The sequence below is a fragment of the Hippoglossus hippoglossus genome, chromosome 4, assembly GCF_009819705.1.
Source record: "Hippoglossus hippoglossus isolate fHipHip1 chromosome 4, fHipHip1.pri, whole genome shotgun sequence".
In the NCBI taxonomy this organism is placed as follows: Eukaryota; Metazoa; Chordata; class Actinopteri; order Pleuronectiformes; family Pleuronectidae; genus Hippoglossus; species Hippoglossus hippoglossus.
In genome coordinates, this window is record NC_047154.1 from 11,941,558 (window position 1) to 11,961,174 (window position 19,617).

Sequence of the window (19,617 nt, forward strand, 5' to 3'; positions counted from 1 at the left end):
ATTCCTGTCTTTCTTTTCAGAGTAAAAGCCTCCACCGAAAGCTGCAGTACGAAATGGTTGTGGATGAGTTGTTTCTAGTCGTAACCGTGTGTACAGCTGTCACTAACACTGTGTTCTGAAGATTACAGTCTAATTAACAGTGTTTCACAACCATGAAGAGATACGTTTCACTTTTATTTTGAAGGGAAACATGAGCTGGTAACTTCCCCACTGAGATTAAACCAATGTTTAAAATTCATCTGTCTGCCTTCCTGAGTCTGGCTGTGTCACACACACAGAATTAGAATTGTGGAAATATGAGTGTTCCAGAACATCCTCTAGGTGTCAGTGCACAACATGCACCTGTCATAGTTTCTAAATGTTGTGAAAAGTGTCATTAGCTGGAGCCAGGACCAAGTGTTATTATATTAACTGTGCACCACTGAAACACAATGTTCGGGACAGTAACGGGATATTTTAAATCCACCACGTATATGAAAATGTAAATCCTAAATGCATGTTGGTTAGTGTGCTATGGGGCCATCACAGCAGCAGTTCACCATATTAAGCTCCAAAGACATTTTAAATAAGAGGTGTGTATCTATTTAATTGTAACCTTATTTACTGGATTTACGGCACTATTTGTGAACTTTTTCACATAATTACGTTTTTGTAAAAAAACGTTTTACCTGTAGACCCAACTGTAATATGAGGAGTTTGCATGTTATGGCTGAATCTAACTTATTCTTAAAGGAGCTCGTTCTCCGGTTGAGGAAGATGTAAGAGCTCGGCTCAGATGACAGCTTTTCTTTGCTCTGTTGCCTCCTGCAGGATTGCTGACATCTAAAAAGCACAATCTTGTTTCAGGTCTCCAACATCACAGGATGAACTGCAGGCACTCACATCACTGAAGTCAAAAGAATGTTGGGATAAGTTTGGGAATTACAGCAAGAAAACTCCATAAGTTAGTCAATAATAGCAAGAGTAAAGGCATTTGTAAGACGATGATGTAATAAAAGAAAAAAAGAAACAGACATTTATCAGCAATGACCATATCACCAAACCAGCTACACCGAGTGCTCGTAGTGATAATGCAGTTTTATTCCACTAGATGTTAGAGCAAGTACAAAAATCTGTCACCGTGTGATAATGTAAACTTAACAGATTTCATATTGTTCATAACAAAGTACAAAGTAATTATCACAAATTTGCAGCACTGCAGAGAAAATATGAGACTTTGCATAGAAATTGCACCGATTTACACTCATCAAAAGTATAAAAGAGATCTGACTGTGAGACAACAACAAGATCTCTGTAAATGCAGCATCGAGCGCTTCAATAAATGTCAGGCAGTGTCCAAAAGTGATCAGGCTTATTCTTTTCAAATTGCTTCATGTTTAAAAAAACTACACAATAAAATGCAGAAAATATGTCAACACATTTCATCACTGAGAGAAACAAGAAAAGCCAGAGGGACCGATTCCAGAGATTATAATGAAAACGCTTCAACTGAAATATATGATGTTGTGCATGTTATATTGTGATTTAAATGTCAAAAGAATTAGGTTTCTACAGAGAAATCATGTTGTGTGAGGATAAAGAGTCAAATATGTAGCTACAAACAAAAAACTACGTCCTGGTGATTAGAGTTAAAAGGCACTTTAAAAATACAGAAGCTCATTAGTGAGTAAATATATTTAAATAGTGTCATTATAATGACACACAGTCAGTCTGTCCTCAGTCAGCAGAGGCACTCTACTTCACTAGGTGAGAGAGAGCTAGTGTTCAGGTCTCCTTACACAGATATCAAAACTTCCTTAATATCTGTGACGATTTCCTTCTCTCGTCTTTTTTTTTTTGCTTTCCGAAAACATTAGATGAGGACATGCTATAAGGACAACGTTGTGTCCCCCTCCTGAGAGTTGCACAAAGTGCATAATGCTTTGTTTTCAAGCAGAAACTGTGTTTTTTTTCCAGGCCAGTTATTATCAGCCACTGCTTTGTTTCCTTCCTTCACTGGCACAGTGAAAATATGTTCAGGCAATTCAATTAGTTAAAAACCTGCGAGCAAACCAGATCTCTGCATTTCTTCTTCTTCTTCTTCTTCTTCTTCTTCTTAGCCATTTGATTTAAAATATTGTAAAACACTTGAAACTTGTTAAACTGGCCATGATCTTGAATATTTGCTCCTGGGTCTTATATCAGATTTCACATTGTTACGTGCAGCGATCTACCTTCCCTATTGTAACAGCATATTTTGGAAAAGAGAAGCCAAATCATTCTTAAGACAGAGAAACATTACAGAAAGATAAAACAAAAAATTACAGTTTCTCTAGATGAGCAACTTAATTTAAACTTGGCTGAACTTGAGTTTTGTATATTACTTGGTGTATATAATAAAACTTGATGATAAAACTTGCATAGACACTTGTCTTTCTGTTTCTCCCTCATGTTGTGGACTACACTTCACTTAACTTACAGTTAAAACACAATCACACCTCAATACATCAAAACCACAGAGTTAAATTAAACAGAAACATTGAAAGATGCTGACAATACTTGGGTAAAAGCAGGTTTTGGGTAAAAGTCAAATGAATGACAACATTCATTGAATCACCATCTCTTCACTGTCTCGATGCCACAGTGACATCGGAATGACCGCTCTGTGGCAGCGTGCGTCATCCAGCATCAGGGAAAGTCGCTTCCGTCGTAGATTACCGGTTTCTCCATGGTCAGATGGTAAAAGACTTTCTTGGAGATAAACCTGCAGGAAGAAAGGGTTTCTGATCAAAGGAGGGTATAGGGCAATCCCATTTACAAAGATGCTGAGGGACAAAGGTTTAAAAGGCTAAATGTGCATGTGCATGTGTGCACCCAGGCAAACGTACACACATATAGACATATATGATGATCAAGTTTAGAGTTGAATCATTTCAGGAGGAGTGCGCTGGACGTCAGGTGTTTCATACCGTGAGAAGGAGTTGTCAAAGATGAGTGAGTAGAGGCCGGGGTGTCGGACTTTCAGTTGCCCCTGAATTGTCTCCTTATGAGAATTGCAGCGAGTCAGAGAAATCAGGACCTGAGAGCGGAACAGAGAAATCAATCTGAAGTGAAAGTGAAACTCAGTGTCAGAAAAATTCTCCCTGAGGTTGTTCTGACAAATCTATCACACAATCAATAAAACACTAATCTGCTTTTTATGACATTTTTGTGAACTTACAAAACCGCTATTGGACAATAACAAATATAACATGTTTTGTTTTTCGTCTGCATTGGTTTGTTTGTCAGTTCGTTAGCAGGATAATGCAAAAACTCCTTAACGGATCAGGGCCCGGATCCAGGATTTTTTTTCCTCTTTCTTTAACATTGAGAGATATACATTTCAAAGAATAATTCAGGGATCTTGATAAAAAAAAAAATCAGGCATGTTTTGAAAGGTCACAACTTGTGACTCTGTTGGATGTGGAAGTGCTGGATGTGAACCTCTGTGTGTTTCCTCAGTACTCAGTGAGGGGGTGTGGCTGCAATTCCCAACAACTAAAAGTCTTTCCTTCAGCTTTATGATGCACTTATATTTGCAATTACATGACATGCCTTAGGTGTGCAAGGAGATAAAAGGCATATTCCCACTGATTGGGCCTCCATACTGTATACTTCAATGGCTTCCAGTGGTTCCTGGATCTCACTGTGTTGATTTGTATGTTTATGCACATTGTTGTTTGTGCATAAACACACAAATCAACACAGTGAGCTCATCTACCTTCGACTGTTCCACCTGCGTGTCAGCAGATTCCCGGTAAACCACACTGAAGGAGATGCTTTTGGGCTCCGAGGAAAACATCCAGCTGATGGTCGGTCCGCAGTCGTCTACGGCTACGGTTATCACACTGTAACAGCTGGACTTGACGAAGAGTTCCCGAGAGCCGTCACCAAACTGAGAAATAGCGTCAATGCTGAGGGGAACGGCCATGCTGAAAGAACAACACATCAATGTTAAGATGTATTGAAGTGGCATTAATTCAACCGGTATGAAATGACACATGTATGAAATGGAATATATCTGATCCTCTATTTACATCTGGCAATAAAATGCTAATTGTGAGATTAGATTGAGATCAGACGGAGCTCGACCATTTGAAAGTGAAGGTGTACGCACCAAAGACGCATTGATTGTGGATTGTTGTCCGATTGGCCAAACAACCTCTGAGGAGTAACCACATTGAACCCAATTGTAAATATATTAATGGTGCAGCTGTGGCTCAGGTGTCCCACTAGTAGTCTATTTACTATGATACAATAATAATAACTATATTTGTATAGCACTTATCTAATACAACTACACTACTACTATGATTATGTACAACATTATCACAAGTGGCTCTTCCAAACCATCGAGGTAGCAGCTCGGCAGCTAGCAGCAATTAGCCAATAAAAACATAAAGCAGTCCTCTCCTCATTCCTCAACTGTGAATGTTATTCAAACACCTTAACACCGAGAGGAAGTGAAGACAAGACCAATCAAAAAGCAAACACACACAAAAACAAGGCTTCACGGGTGGCTGCCACCTTCTATTATTCTTCCTCTATCTTTTTTATGTTGTCTGTTGATTTTGTGGACCTGCACAAATGAGAGGAAAATGTGACTTGAGCTAGAAAGAGAAATTAGATGTCAACTGCTGTCTTTGTTTGGACACTGGAGGCACATGTTAATATCAGGTGTCAAAAACATAACTAGATTCAATCTGGATTTGAGATGCATTTCAATGTTAGATGTTAATGGAGTCAAAATGAGGACCCACGTCACTTCTCCAGATCTGAGGAGGTTGATCTCTGAATCCTGAACCGTGGGGACGTGCTCTTCAGGGTCCTCAGGCGTCAAGTCTCCTGTTCCTCTGTAAAGTCCAAGACAATACACCACTTGTTTTAATGACACGTAAACAAAAATAATTGTATTCTTCTTTCAGAAATCACTGCAGGAAAGAGTGCTCTGGTTAAACAACACAGATACAGCACATCAGGTTTTGTTCCTACACTCCAGGCTCGTGACAATGCATTTATATTGGTTAATTCATTTTAATCAACACATCATTAATTTAACACACTCTACATTAGGCTTAACATACAGATGGTTATTTTGATTCTTAGCACGAGCTCATTCAGTGTTACCTCGTCTTCGTCACTGTTATTTCTTATTGAACATTCAATATCTTTGCTATATATACTATAAACCTGCTTTTTATGAATCAAGTACATGTGTACATAAACATACGCAATGAAACAAATAACTGGTTTCAAAATTCTGGCAAATCAGTGTAGTTTTAACTTGGTGAAGTCCTGGAAAATAATTGACACTATAAAATAACTCTTTAAACGCATTATTGATTGTTCAGAATTAATTCTTTGAAAACAGCGGAATGAATAGGCCGATCAGCAACAACATTAAAACTGGTGACTGGTTTTAATGTTGTGGCTGTTGCAGCTTTGCAAAATCACTAGTTCAACATTACTCTGCTGTGGCGTCTTGTGTTTAACTTAACTCCCTATAGGTGAAGGCAAAGTGTCTCAATCGCCCCCTAGTGGCTGGCTTCAGTATAGGTCATGAATCTCGCCTCTATGTCAAAGTGCTATTTTTTGCAGTAAGTTTGGTTAAAAATATTTTTTGATGCGATGAATGTCATGATTGACAGCTGAGACTGACTTGCAATTGGATAAGCACATGTATCTGTGGGACCTCAATAGCACAGCTCCACACCACAATTAGTACTTCACAGGCTCTGGCTCCAAATGACGTCTTCAGCGCATAACGGCAGCGTTTTCTCTGGGATTTTTGGCTTAATATCTGGAAAGAAATTTATAAACAGTCTACATGTTGTAACTATTTGACCTTTCTGGCTGAGCTTAAGCCAAGGTCTCATCTTCATCCCTCTGCTCTGCTCCCTACGTTCATGTTACACTCACATATCCAGCGATCCCGGAGGCCGCCGGTCTTGTTCTCCATCCAGTGAGCCTGCTGTGGTCTGGGAGGTGGTGTCGCTGTCGTAGACGCCATTCACTTCCTCTTCGGTGATGATGTCGAAAGCTCCATCGTTGTTGCTGGGATCAGAAACTGGGAGGAATCGATGGGTTTAACAAAATACATAACTGAAAATACGGTACAGAAAACAACCAACATCTTTTCTTATGTTACTTAATGCACATATGACATAGGACAAAATATATTTTGAAATTATTTATTAATTAGAGCCACTAATAATATAAATTTAACATTATGCAGCATTATTTCCTTTACAATAAAAACGTAAAGAAAAGTATGATAAAAGTTTGTTTACAAAAGGGAAAGGTCACCTTCTTCCCTTTTTTTCAACCAAATCAAATTCTTTAGCCAAAGCTTCTCTTAGTTCCTGAGTATGAGGAAGTCCGATTTTCACTTCTGCTTTCCAGGGAACACAGTGTAAAAAAAAAAGTGGAACTACAGTGATAAGCTTTTGAGCTAAGTGTGCGGTTTGTAGTAGTTGTGTATTCCCAGTGTGCATCTCACCTGTTACCCTGGGTGTGGGTTTGTATGGAGCAGGTTCAGGAGACGGTTGGGGTCCAGCTCCAGGTGGAGGAGGCTGGATCTCTGAAGGACTCAGCTCTGCCTCAGTGAACCTCTCCACCACCGCACTGTGTTGGGTGTAGCACTCCCTGCAGCAGCGCTCCTTCTTCCCGCTGTGCTTGGTCATTGCAAAGTTGTTGCTGCAGTAGTAGCAGAAGATCCGACCACAGAGCCTAGGAAAAATAATGTCCATAACAGAAATGTCATTTTATGACTAAAAACAGATTCTGTTGTCATGCATGTGCACAAGTGCTTCAGTGATGATGATCAAAAAAAGGTAGCAACTGAGAGCCCACCTGCAGTGATGTCTGCGCAGCCACCAGGTGAACTGGCCCTTGCAGCCGAGGCAGTTAGTCGCCTCTTTATCCACCAACCACCAGCGCTCCTCTGCTCGCAGTTTCTGCTCAAACTCCAGAGCGTCCGACTTCTGCCACAGAGCATCTTTGTCCCTGAGGTATTGAACAGAAAAGACAAAAGTGCAAGACAAATTTAATTTCAACTTAATCGCTCTAAATAATCATGTTCGGTTGGATGGTAAAACATTTCATGCTCATGTTGGCAGATGAAAGCTCTATTGTAAACAAACTGGTATCTGTGGTTTGTATTGTACATTTCCCATGTTAGGAACCAGCTTCATGACCTCAAATGATACAACTGAGAAAAATAATGAAGGCACACATAATGCAAGAGTACAAAAGACTGAAACGATGTGGGAACCCCCCCATGGGATTTGACTGAATCGATGTGTTTGTGTTTCATCCCGGACAGAGTATGAAAGCTTTGTGATCCACGGAGGAATCAGTGCTTGCTAAGTTCAGGGAAGAGTAATGGATAAAAAGCCCGTTCTCTACACTGGTGTCTCTGTGCCTCGCATGTTGGAACTTCATCTTTCCCGCTCTGTTCTCTGTGAAAGTCTTTCCGTCAGATCTGTTCTCCATGAACTATCTCAGCATTCAAAGAAGCCCTTTCCTCCACCTCCTGTTCCTCAGACCTAATTTTCCCATGTTACCAAAGGTAAGTATAGCAACATCAGAGAACTGCTTTGAATGGAAGAACCAATCCGAAAAGGAACCGCTACCCGACCCCCTGATGGGATTATCAAACAGCAGGCAGAGAAAATGAACTTTGACCCCAGTCTTCATTAAGAATCTCTCCGCCTGTTGCGCCGACAGCCTCGACATGGCTGGCAGCAGTAATAGACATGGGTCATACCGGATAAGCTCGATGAGCCGCTCTTCAAGGTAAGCCTTGGTTCTGTTGAGGTCGTCAATCTCTGCAGTCATCTTCAGGTTTTGGCTCTGCTGGTCGGAGTGCGTTGCGTTGAGTTTTTCCTTCAGTTCCTCGCACATCTTCTGGACAGAAAAGTCTGAATCTTCAGCTCTGAAGAGAGTAAAAACAATTAGTCAGCATCTCTTGTTATTTTAAATTTTACGATGAAATTCGCGGATATCGATGGTCAGGAACACACTTGCTCACTGCGTCTGTCAGTCGCTGAATCTCGCTTTCACTCTGACGAATGGCTTCTTCTGTCGTTGTGATGTGAGCATCTTTCTCACCAGTCAGCACCAGGTACTGCTCGTTCTCAGCCTTTATTCAAGTTAAGTAGGACACATAAGTAAAAATATGGGTCAGAACAAAGATTTTTACCTCCACCAAGGTCGTTAAGTTTTCACCCCTGTCCTGTGTAAGAAAGATAACAAAAAAACAACCGAACAGACTTCCACAAAGTTTGGTGGAAGGATGCAGTATGGGTCAGAGAACTACTTTTTTGTGTGGATCCGGATCAGGGGGCAGATTCAGGAATCTTTTTTTACTTTCTTTAACATTGTGAGGTCTTTTTAAAAAAAAATTGTTTTGCCAACTAAATAATTCATGGATCTTAATAACAAAAATTCTGCACATTTAGGTAACTCACATCATAGAAAGTGTGTTAAATTTGCTTGATTGAATTTAAGGGGGGTGCTGGGCCTTGGCTAAGGTATGCACTCTACTGAGGGACAATCTAGGTCACAATTAAGACAATTGCTCTCATTTGTGTATTTCTATTTTTCAACTTCAGTAAAACACAATACACTATAACAATAACAGCTTTTGGGGTAATCCTAAATCAAATCTTATGATATAGATCCATATAAAACAAACCACGGAGAAAATGTTGCATTTCAAAGCAATTTCATGTTGTTATTAATTTAAGTTTTACCAGTACGCCACAGGGATTTTGCATCTACTCAACTGTCTGCAATGTAATGCAATAGCTCAAGGTGACTCATGCAATCATCTATTGTTAATGAGTTGGTAAACAAAATATCAGCAGGTTATTGTGTGACCTGAGGTGAGTTTGTTTCCTTTATCAACCATTTTGTCAAATTAAATAATGACAAAGATACAAGTGTTTATCCCAGGTGATGTTCACAATCCCTTCTTGTTCATGTTTTTCTATAGAATTGAACATGTAAAACAGGTTTTTTCCTGAACTCAGTTTATTTTTAAATCTTATTTCCCTGTAAAGGCAGCTACTCTCCAGAGATAGAGAACAGGTTCTACCACCACCACGTGTCTCCTCATTATGTAACCGTGAATGATGTGATGCTTGAAAGACTCTCACCTCTAACTCAGTCACTTTGGCCTGCAGGCTGCACACGTTCTTCAGCTCCTCCTGCAGCTGAGTCTTCACCTTGTCCAGCTGTTCATTCGTACTCTGAAAAGTGACAGAAACATAAGAGAATGGAAACCAAGGAAACAATAGATGTTTGTACAATACTTAATGCCAAACCATTCAGTATTTGTTCAGATATTTCAATTGTTAGCCATGGTGCTGAAAATGTAAATGCCATTGACAGGTTCTGACTGACTCACCTTCCTCTGGCTCTGATAATTCATGCTCTCTGAGCTCATCTGGAACTTGACAGCATCCGTCTCCTCTCTGCTGGAGTCCTTCACACTCTGCACTTGGTTCTTGGCCTTTTCCAGCTGCTCCTGGAGCTCAATGATAGTCCCTGGAAGCGCCTCCTTCTGCGACAGCTCCTCTCTTACTCTGTTATTCTCCAGTCGCAGTTCCGTCATGCACTCTTCTAGCAGCTCCATCTTTTTCTCCATCTCTGCAATCCTGGCAGCGTCACCTGTGCAGTGCTCTCTGGCCTCTTCTTTCTCAGCACTCAGCTTGCAGATGGTCATCCCCAGCTCGGCCATCTCCGTGTTTGCCCTGTGCAGACCCTCACGTGTCTCGCTGTTCTCTACGACCAGCTTCTCGTTTCGTGCCTTGAGGCTGGACAGTTCTTCTCGGACTGCAGCTGCAGAGATCGACAATTCGGCGCTGGCAGCTACTTCTCTATCGCGCTGTTCGATCAGTGTTTCTTCTTTCTTTTTGCACTCCATCAGCTCTGTTACATGCTTCTGGTTCAGTGCTTCTGTCTGAGCTTTAAGCTGCTCGGTCAGAGTCCTGAGTTCATCTCTTTGGGCTTCTATCACCTCCAGCTGTGCTTGGGATTTAAGCTTTTCTTCCTCAGACCTCTGTGCCTTCACCCTGAGGTCCAGGACCTCTGCCTGGAGCCTGGAAACGTCTTTCAGGCTCAGCTCCAACTGGCCCTCAAACACAGTCAGCTTGCCTGTCACCTCTTGGTTCTCCTTCACTTGAACGGCGCTCCTCTCCAGCTGAGATTTCTCCATCGTCTGCTTCTCAGACGTCACCTTCTCGATCACTTCAGTCTGTCTAGCACAAGTTGCTTCTGCGTCAGCTTTGGCCATCTCAAGCTCCTTCCCCCTGGCCTCCAGAGCCTTTAACCTGGACTGAAGCTCAATACGGTTCCTCTCTTTGCTCACTAGCAGGTCCTCTTTGGTTTGGAGTTCTTTTTGAAGACTGGCTTCATTCTTGCGTGACGCTCCTAAATTCTTCTCCAACTCTCCGATCTGCCCGTGAACACTCTTCAGGTCTGCTTGCATGCGACCAAGAGCTGCTTTCACAGTGTCCTGCTCTTCTCTCAGACTCTGGTTCTCCTGCTCAAGCTGCTTTGATGTGCTCTCTGAGAGCTTTGCGGCCATGGTGGCTCGCTGCAGACTCTCATCCAACTTGCGGTTCTCTTCACGCAGCAGCTTCTCTTTTTCATCCACTGTCATCTTGGTATCGTCCAGCTGTCCACGAAGCTGTTTCTCAGAGGCCCTTAGAGCTGCTAACTCTGCTTCAAGCACTGCTCTGTTGTCTGCCATCTCCTTCTTCCACTCCTCATTTCTCTTCCCCCTGGTCAGCAGCTTCTCATTCAGCTCCATTAAATTGGTACACTGTGTCTTGTAATCTTCTATCTTCGTGGTCTGCTCTTTGATGCTTCCTTCGAGCTCAGCAAGGCCACATGTCAGTTTCTCCCTTTCTGTGTTCAGCTTTTGGTTCTTGGCTTCCAGCTGTTGCAGTGTCTCACAGGTTGAGGTCAGCTCTGCTTCTTTCTTTTCAACCTGCCCCTTAAGAGCAGTGACTTCTGTTTCTAGCTTTTTGTTTAAGCCACCGACATTCTTGTGCATTTCATCTTTATCTTCTTGTGCCATCCTCTTCACAACCTCCACCTCTTTCTCTCTCTCCTCTAGAGATATTTGCAGATCTTGCAGCTGCCTCTGTAGGTTGCTTGCCTCCTTCTCTCTTAATGTCAAGGCCCCCTGTAGCTTGTCATGTGCACTACACTGTTGTTCCACTTTCGCCATCAATGTGGCCTTCTCCTCAGACGCAGATGCAACTAATGCTCCAAGTTTGATCTCACCATCCTTTGCAGCTGCCTCCTTTAATCTCAGCTCTTCCTCCAGTCTTTCTGCCAGCCTCTTCTTCTCCTCTGCCTCTGCAGCAGCTTCCATCTTCCCTTTATCAGCATCTTTCAATCTGTCCAGCAACTCATGTATCTTTTGTGCTGAGTCAAAGTAGCTGGCTGCTTGCAGGCCCTTCTCATTCAGAACCCTGTCTAACTTGGCCATTAGCTCTATGTTCTTCCCTTCAGCAGTTGCCAACTTTTCAAGAAGCAGGCGTTGTTCAGCCTCTGTGGTTTTGTCCCTAGTCCTAAGTGTTTCCACCTCTCTGGACAGGGCCTCCTCTCTCCCTTGCAGAGCCGTGAGTTCTCCCTGCAAGCCCCGTTGCTCCTCTTGGGCAGAAAGCGACACATCCAGCTGCCTCTGGAGCTCCACGACTACAACCCTGAGCTCAGCTGCCTCCTCGCCCAGCAGCTGCACCTTATCGAAGAGTTCTCGCTGCTTCAGCTCTGACTGGTCCAGTTCTAGACGAAGGTCTTCAACTGTGCCGACATCTTCGGAGCACGTAGGAAGGGAATCATTAAGGTCATTTAGCAGACTCTGACCATAGTCGGGGCTGGAGGGGAACTCAGGTGCTTGCTGGATGGTTGTCAGAGAAATGGGAAGAGAAGAGAAGAGAAGAAGTGATTAACGTCCCGTAGTAATTTAAAAATGTTAACAAAATGGCCGGATGTGTTTAGAGACATGGATCAGTTACCTGGGAGTAGGTGCTGGCCAGACTGTTAATGCTGGAACTGCGACTGGGTGGTTTCCACATGTGGCCAGGTGAGTTTCCACTTCCCAGTGTCCTCCTGATCATCAGAAAAGAAACGTATTACTGTAAACACTGGAAAACAGCACACATCCTACCTTTGGTAATGCTTATTTAGTCATCTGATGGATCATTTTCATGTTTTGTATTTGCTCTAAATGTTGTTTTATTTGTTTTTTGTGTTCCTACCTTGCAAAAGTGGGCCAGGAGGCATCAAGATCATGTCCTCTGGAGGCCACGTCAAACTGGACCTCATTGAGTTCATACAGGTGATTGATGATGTCAACACTAAGATGGGGCTTCAGGAAGGGGCTTCTTGCGTAGAACCAGTCACTACAGGAGGAGAGAAGAGGGAGAGGTTAAATCAATATATAGTGCAATGACTGTAACCAGTGATAGTTGCTGAAGAAGGAAATTTGTCTCAAATTTTTACCCTTATCACTAATAGAGGAAGCTGAAACCTCAACCAGGAAATTAAGTAATTCTTCAAAAACACAAATGGTCTGCTGCACCAAACAGTGCTATTCTTCCTCCTCTTCCATTCGGTACCATTCATATCTACAGCTCTACACATACACATCATTAATCGAAAAACAATTTACGTTTAATATGTCTGAATAATGAAACTAAATATTCTGCTATCACTGACCACAGTGGTGGACTGCATATCAGGAGCATCGGGACATTTCCCATTGGCCTGATTGTCTTTTTGGCCTTGAACTGATAACTTGATCAGCAATAATATAGAAAGCAGGAATAAGTGGACGGACCTTTCAAATCCACTTATCTGGCAACCGACTTAATCACGTTGTCTCTCGGCAACGCACATAGCAGCCAAATGATATTACAGCTCCGCTATCTGAAATCATTGTATCAGCCGTGCACCCGCTTCTGATTTTTTGTTTTAGAACACGTCGCCGGTGAAATGCAAGGTCGTGGTCAGAGGAAAAAAAAAGGTGGAGCAGAGAGGGAGAGAATTAAGAAGAGATAAGCTCTTGCCTCAGATGCAGTACAGGACTGTGGTCAGGCCAGACTCTACTCTGAAACCCACGGTCAAACTAGCCTCCACTCATTTCACAGTGGGCATTGTTTCGAAAAATTAAGTTACGAGCGTGTTAGAGTGATTTAAAAATAAAAGCAACCTTCCTCCAAATGGGACGTCACACTTTTCAGTCTGTGAATGCATGAATGAATGAATGAATTAAAATACAAAAAATTGATTTAACTTAATTAAGTAATAATAAATAATGAATACAATTATTGATAAAAAATTACAACTGCAATCAGAAACTATTTTTCTAAAATAAAATTGAGATAAAATGAATGTCTCATTAGCACTGTGTGAATAATTAGTCAAACTTTAAAAATAAAAACAACACACGGAAAAACAGACGTTATAACCTAAAGGCAGATTTCTTTCTCGGAGTGAAAAGCAGAACGAGGTTCATCATAAACAAATTTCTCCTCTGTGGCGTTTCCCGTTTTTCTTCACGCAACAAAATAAGGTTTCCACAAACTAATTTCACTTCACAATGACAGTTCACCACCTCAGATTGACACCCAGACAATATCAGGACAATCTGATGAAGAATTTCAAAGTAAAAGCCATGGAAATATAATATATACTCTGTTTTGGTTGTGGCAACGGAGAAGGAGATTCTTATGGCACTTGACAAAGATGAAGTCATTGAAAAGAAGGCAGAGGGTGGTGAATTGTTTACTAGTCTGGTTACCGTTTATCAACAAATGGCGTTTGCCTACAAAAATAGAGGTCTGGTGCTTTGTGTGAAAAGTGTGGCATAGAAAGGAGTCAAATTCCCCTCGCGAATTACTCGCCCCTGACTGACACTACATCCTCTAAAGCAGCAGGCCCATGTCCCAGAGAGGGGAAATTTAATGTTTCATAGCCTCTATCCAATTTTTTTACAAACCTTGTAATTCATAAAGCAATTGTCTGTACAATGATATGTATCTTAATTAAATGATATGTATCTTAATTAAAAACCATATAGCCAGGGGACTTCATTAATAACTGTCTGTTTTACCTGGTGACTCTCTGGTTCATCAGGCACTGCTGCAGCGTGTCAGCCAGTCGCTGATGTACGAGGGAGTAGCGAATAAATGCTCGCCCCTTCCCCAGAGATGTCTTCAGCTGTCGAAGCAGAAAAGATATATATTTTACACAGTGATTTTAAACAGTGTTTACCTTATACTCAAACTTGAGGAATCTTTCACTCTTCAAAATCTACTTGGTATTCAACATTTAGTTTTTTTTTATTATTTACTGCTCAAAAGTGTTATCTCAGCTACAATGTAACTGTTTATAAAGTGATGATACACATATTCAACTGAAGCCCATTATAATACAAATTAGTAAAATGGAAGAATGAAAACAATTACAGCACGCTGCTTTTATATCTCAATTACAAGGAGGCAACACATCAGTGCCAAGATTTAAATTGTTTTCTTGACTGTATTTTGGCTCTAAAATATTGAACTGAACTGTAGGCAGCAACATTATTAAATAAAAGTATTTTTGTGTATTTTGTGTTGTGTCAATAATAAGAAATGAGACAGAAAACACTTTTTGTTATTTCAAAGAATTACTTTCTAATTTTGAGGGTTAATCTGATAAAATAATGAACAGTTTATAATCAGGGCAAAATTAGTGATGATGCCATGAAACAACAACTAAAATGTTCATACTTCAGTGATGGATCTGACAAAGCGGATCCCATCATTGGCCCCTTTGATTTTTGCCAGACAGTCGCTGAAATAGTCCCAATAGTCCTTCTTTGTACCAAGAAACGTGCTCTTCTCCTTCTGGTCAAACTGAAAGAAACATACAGGTAAAATAAACTGTTACGTGGATTATTTTCTCTCAGGTATGTCTTATTTTTCAGGAAAGAAAATGTGAAGAAAAAGAAGCACATTCTCCAAACAACTATCCATTTTGAAACTGTTCATCTGAATTGTTAACTCAATAAAGCATCTTGCATTTACAGCATGTCAAAAAGACAGATACAAAACTCATCATGTGAGGTTCTGTGTTTTGTGAGCATGTATGTGTTTTATGTCTAACTAGTGGTATCATATTTGAAATGTAATTACCTTATCTTCACAGTGAATAATTGGGATTCATACCTGTAGCAGGTACTCCAGCTTATAAGAGAATTTGTGCAGGTTTGTACTGTCATCTGTGATTGGTTCCCCACTTTCCCTGTACTCCTTTGCAAGCTCTGCAACAGCATCTGAAATTCACAATCACACACACATATTCAAGGATTAATAAATGCTTCTCAAATAAAACCAACATTAACTCGGTTATATTTGTCTTATAGACAAAAATATAAACAATATTAACAGCCTCATACTGACACTAGTGCTGTTATCAGGAACAGAATGAGCAGGAAGGAAAAAGCAATAAAAAACAGGAAAGATTATATTTCTTTAAAATGTCTTCCAGCAACAGAACTGAGAGTAAAATCAAAACTGTTTAACTCTATTTTATTGGGGCCTTTCCAGCTACAGCACTCAGGCCCCTCCTGGCGTCAAACTCTTCAACACTTTTTCAAACTTTTCCAGCATCACCGTTATCAAGTGTACATTAAAAACTTGCCTCGTATCCATCGTAAAAACTGGAAGGACACCCGTGATGGGTGCACCCTACGCACGCACTCTCTCTCTTGCTGCATGCTGACAAAGGCTTCCACCACACCCTTACTACACAAACATGTGGTCAGATGTATGTTTTCCCCAATAATCTGGTGACCAGCAGAGGTAAGGTAGTTCCAGGCATAAAAATAAAACTTAGACTTGACACCGAGACTGAGGTCATGACATCACAGCAAACCTCTCTCACTCTTCTTTCTTCTTTTCAGTCACATCGTGTCAGCCAGCGACTGCCTGCTGCTGCTGCCAATCTATTCACACACACACACACACGGACAGGCATACACACATAATGCTGGCCTACCGTGCAGATCTCTGATAATCCTCTGGAGTTGGCTCTCCCCAGCGGTAGCCCCTGTGGCCATGGCCACGCTGATTTCTCCCTGGCAACCAGGGGTCACAAGGTCACATCCAGTCTGCTGAATCAGAGAATCAGAATCAGTCAGGAACAAAAGACTGACATGAATAGTCCAGGCATGAGCAAACTTGTACGTACAATTCTGGATTAATCAGAGTTTTCCTTCAGCACGTTGTCCAGTTCAGAGAAAAAGTCTAATGGTCTGTCACATATGCAATTTGATCTTTATAACCTGTAAATATAATAATGTTACTCAATATAAAAATAATACTAGTTCAACTTCTGATCTTGTGACTAACAACTACTTTTCAACTGCAATCTTTTATTCCCATCTGTCAATCACTGTATATTTGTTTTTATAATAGTCAATGACTGTTCTGATGAGTATTTATCCACAGGTTGAGACACTTTGATCAACGAAGAGTCAAAACTCAAAACATCCTGCTTCTTGAATTTTGGATCGGGAAAAGTCAAACATCCTGCTTCTTGAACTTTGGATCGGGATGATGCGCCTGATTGATTCATAAAGTTTGCAGGTTGGTAAACACATAAGTACGTAAGCAAGTACATATCCCATAATGAGAGCAAACATCCACAGTGTAATGGAGAAATATACAATTGAAATAATCCCTGGAAAGTTGGCAGGGCCAAGGAGGATCCCATGAAGATACAATATATCTTCTGCAAGTACAAGAATTTGCAAACACAAGCAGAAAAAAACAATACTGAGACACAGCGATCAGGCTAAAACACAGAACAGAGACAGAAACATATGTAAATCAGTGGCAAAAATTAACTCAGGAAAATAAAAAGCACATGTTAAAAGTAAAAAAATAACGGATTTGTAAAGATGTTAAACATGCAACGAGAGGACCAACGTTCTAAGTTTAAACTGTCTTGCAGCTTACTCCAAACATGTGGTGTATTAAAGCAAAAGGCAGATTTACCATCTCTGTTTGGGTAGTCGAGACATCCATGGAGTATAAGTGTTGTGGTAACTTGCCCAGTTAAGCTTTTGCAACAAAAATTAGGATACAAGTTTCCTTATAGACACAGTGATGTCCTTCAAACCATCAAATAAAATTTCATATAATCTATAGTGATGCACGGGTGGCTGTGCCAGTTACAATGGCTACAGGCTAGTCCAAGACTTTCATATGTGATCCATTACAATATGCTTAATATATTGCGATTTAAGCAGCTGTGGTTGAGGAGATAAAGCGGGTCATCCACTAACCACAAGGTCGGTGGTTCGATTCCTCAGCTCAGTGTGACTTATAGTGGAAAGCTCAGGCACATTTAAGGGGCTGACATGTACACATTTGGCGCGTGTTGATCAGATTCAAGGAGACTGGCGGAGGTTCTAGTCAAAGTAGGTTTTCGGAGAGTGGAGAGAGATGCTGCTTTAACCACGATGATACAAAAGCACAAATTATAGCTGCAATGATGCTGATTCCATGACACAGAGCCAACTGAACAACACAGAGGAGACCCTTATATCAGACATCACTGAACAGTGTGCTGCTGTTATTGTTTCACCCCTTCCACCTCCTGTTATGCGGAAGTAAACAGAGCATTTCATTTCTATAGAGGGCATTTAAATGTAACTTTATTGAAGCGGTTACACTGTGACAATGGAACAGCTGCCCCCCCCCCTCCCGACACTTTAATACACAGAAAGTTAACAACGTAGTTCAACCTGATTTAGTGGATTGTTTGATGTTACATTAGTTAAGCTAACGGCTAAACATAACTGGTTTACTGTGACTTGTGAAAACAACAATAACAGTTGTAGAACGTTAACTCGCAGCTCCTCCAGTGCTTGTATCACTTTTAATACAAACATGAACACTGAACAGAAAAACCTACCTGTTAGTTTGATCTTTTACAGACGGCCGTCGTGTATTTTTAGTTGTCTCTGTAATGTTCAGCATACCACAGATTCCTTGGCAGACATTTTGAGAACAACCATGACGCCAGCGGGTGGCGTTAGCTGAGCTTTATGTCATATGTGCCTGCGCCTCGGGTGGAGACAAAGAAAAGAAAAAGAATAATAACTTTACTTTACTTGATGGGACCACAAACACCCAAGTCGTTCTTGTGAGTAAACAAACTTGCTACGAGTTAGATGATTGACAAGTGTGTTATCCAATGACAGAGTCACAAATCGTCCTTGAGCCAATGGCTTTGGGGCAGGTGGGCGGGACCATGAAGCGGGATAGTGTGGTTGCAGGAGCAGAGTAAACAGAGGTGTCATGTGACCAATGACAGCTCTTAATACGTGACCCACTTTACTTCTTTGTTTTAGTGACAGTTGATCATTATCATTTCAATGGAACTGTACGTTTCTCCCTGTTGAGATTATAACTGCAGCCACATAGAGAGCTAGCACTGGCCTGTGAAGCCTCTGGGTTAAATAGTGAGACACACATAATGTCCGACATGAGCAGGACAGATGTTAAAGTATGTGAGTGCTCAGCCTCTGGAAACAGCTGTATGTTTCTGTTGATCTAACTTTGTCAAGTCTGAGAAAACACCTCAAATATAGACTCTTTAAAAAGCCAGTGTTATAAACTAGGGCATCTGCTGTGTCACAGACATGTATTAACCAGGCAGAGAGGGTCTGATGAGAGGCTGTTTCAGGGCCGGCCCTGGCAATGTTGGAGCCCTAGGCGAGATTTCATACTGGTAAAAAAAAGTAATATTTTTTAACAATAACTTTACTTTACTACATCTAAAAGGAACAGGTAGTTTGACTGAAGGCTCTAACATGGATCCCTGCAAAGCCTCTATCGACCTCCATCAACAAAACAGGGAATAATAATTATTCTATTGCACCAAATCAGTTCCTATGGGATTTTATTTCTTTTTAGATGAATAACGTAAAAATAAAAAATAGTCTACACATGAGAGAAAACAAACATATGTACGGGTTAACTGTATGTGTACATGTATGATCCACAGATGAGACATCACTGTGAACAAGTGTCACGGTTATTTTTATAATTCTTTCTCATTGCCCATTAAAATATCGAATCTAAAAATGATCAACTTTGTAACATAGTCTATTCATTTATTGATTCTTGAATAAATTTGTAAATAAATGCATTAATGCATGTGTTTTTCTCAAATTTGTATGAATTAATGAAATGATTTATTACCATTTCCTTGTCACTTGTGCTCTTCCATGGAACTCAGTGTGTCACTTTACACGATCATTTCATTCCCCCACCCTTCTGCATGGAACGAATCCAAGGTGTGTCTCAGACAAAATAGCTTTCAGTTCCTGGACTATTTTTAGAGCTGTTTGTTTTGAAAACTAATATTCAGGTTCCTTGTAAGAAACTTGTGAGACTCCGTTGTGTCCCCGGGGTTAGAGGACGATGGTGTGACGTTACTGCATTGGTTAAAGTATGTATCACGTCATGATACATACTTTAATGATAAATCAGCCTCTTGTGATTTTGCGCCCTAGGCAAC

At 40.9% G+C, this 19,617-nt stretch overlaps 1 protein-coding gene across 3 annotated transcripts; it reads right to left on the bottom strand.

The window, feature by feature from the left end:
• Positions 1 to 1,015: 1,015 nt before the first annotated feature.
• Positions 1,016 to 18,267, bottom strand: fyco1a (FYVE and coiled-coil domain autophagy adaptor 1a). 3 transcript variants are annotated; one of them, XM_034582634.1, is made up of 18 exons: positions 18,007 to 18,266; positions 16,084 to 16,195; positions 15,252 to 15,358; positions 14,814 to 14,939; positions 14,153 to 14,259; positions 12,297 to 12,440; positions 12,054 to 12,147; positions 9,431 to 11,935; positions 9,180 to 9,272; positions 8,043 to 8,161; positions 7,787 to 7,954; positions 6,871 to 7,023; positions 6,518 to 6,747; positions 5,938 to 6,085; positions 4,779 to 4,871; positions 3,740 to 3,950; positions 2,949 to 3,058; positions 1,016 to 2,743 (listed from the first exon to the last, which is right to left on the bottom strand). In XM_034582634.1, the coding sequence occupies exons 2-18, from the start codon at positions 16,142 to 16,144 to the stop codon at positions 2,668 to 2,670; spliced, it is 4,545 nt and encodes a 1,514-aa protein (XP_034438525.1). In that variant the 5' UTR covers positions 16,145 to 16,195; positions 18,007 to 18,266; the 3' UTR covers positions 1,016 to 2,667. The 3 variants fall into 3 exon arrangements, with proteins under 3 accessions (XP_034438525.1, XP_034438526.1, XP_034438527.1); XM_034582635.1 differs by having other exon boundaries at positions 16,084 to 16,198; XM_034582636.1 differs by lacking the exons at positions 1,016 to 2,743; positions 2,949 to 3,058; positions 3,740 to 3,950; positions 4,779 to 4,871 and adding an exon at positions 4,925 to 5,319 and having other exon boundaries at positions 5,887 to 6,085; positions 18,007 to 18,267.
• Positions 18,268 to 19,617: the final 1,350 nt, after the last annotated feature.

Excerpts from the sequence above, each read along its gene's own strand:
- fyco1a (XM_034582634.1), bottom strand. The coding sequence starts at position 16,144 with ATGGCCACAGGGGCTACCGCTGGGGAGAGCCAACTCCAGAGGATTATC. Across the intron at positions 14,260-14,813 it reads TTGTCAGATCCATCACTGAA|CTGAAGACATCTCTGGGGAA; the intron begins GTATGAACATTT and ends CTGCTTCGACAG. Across the intron at positions 4,872-5,937 it reads CCTCCGGGATCGCTGGATAT|AGGAACAGGAGACTTGACGC; the intron begins GTGAGTGTAACA and ends TGGACTTTACAG.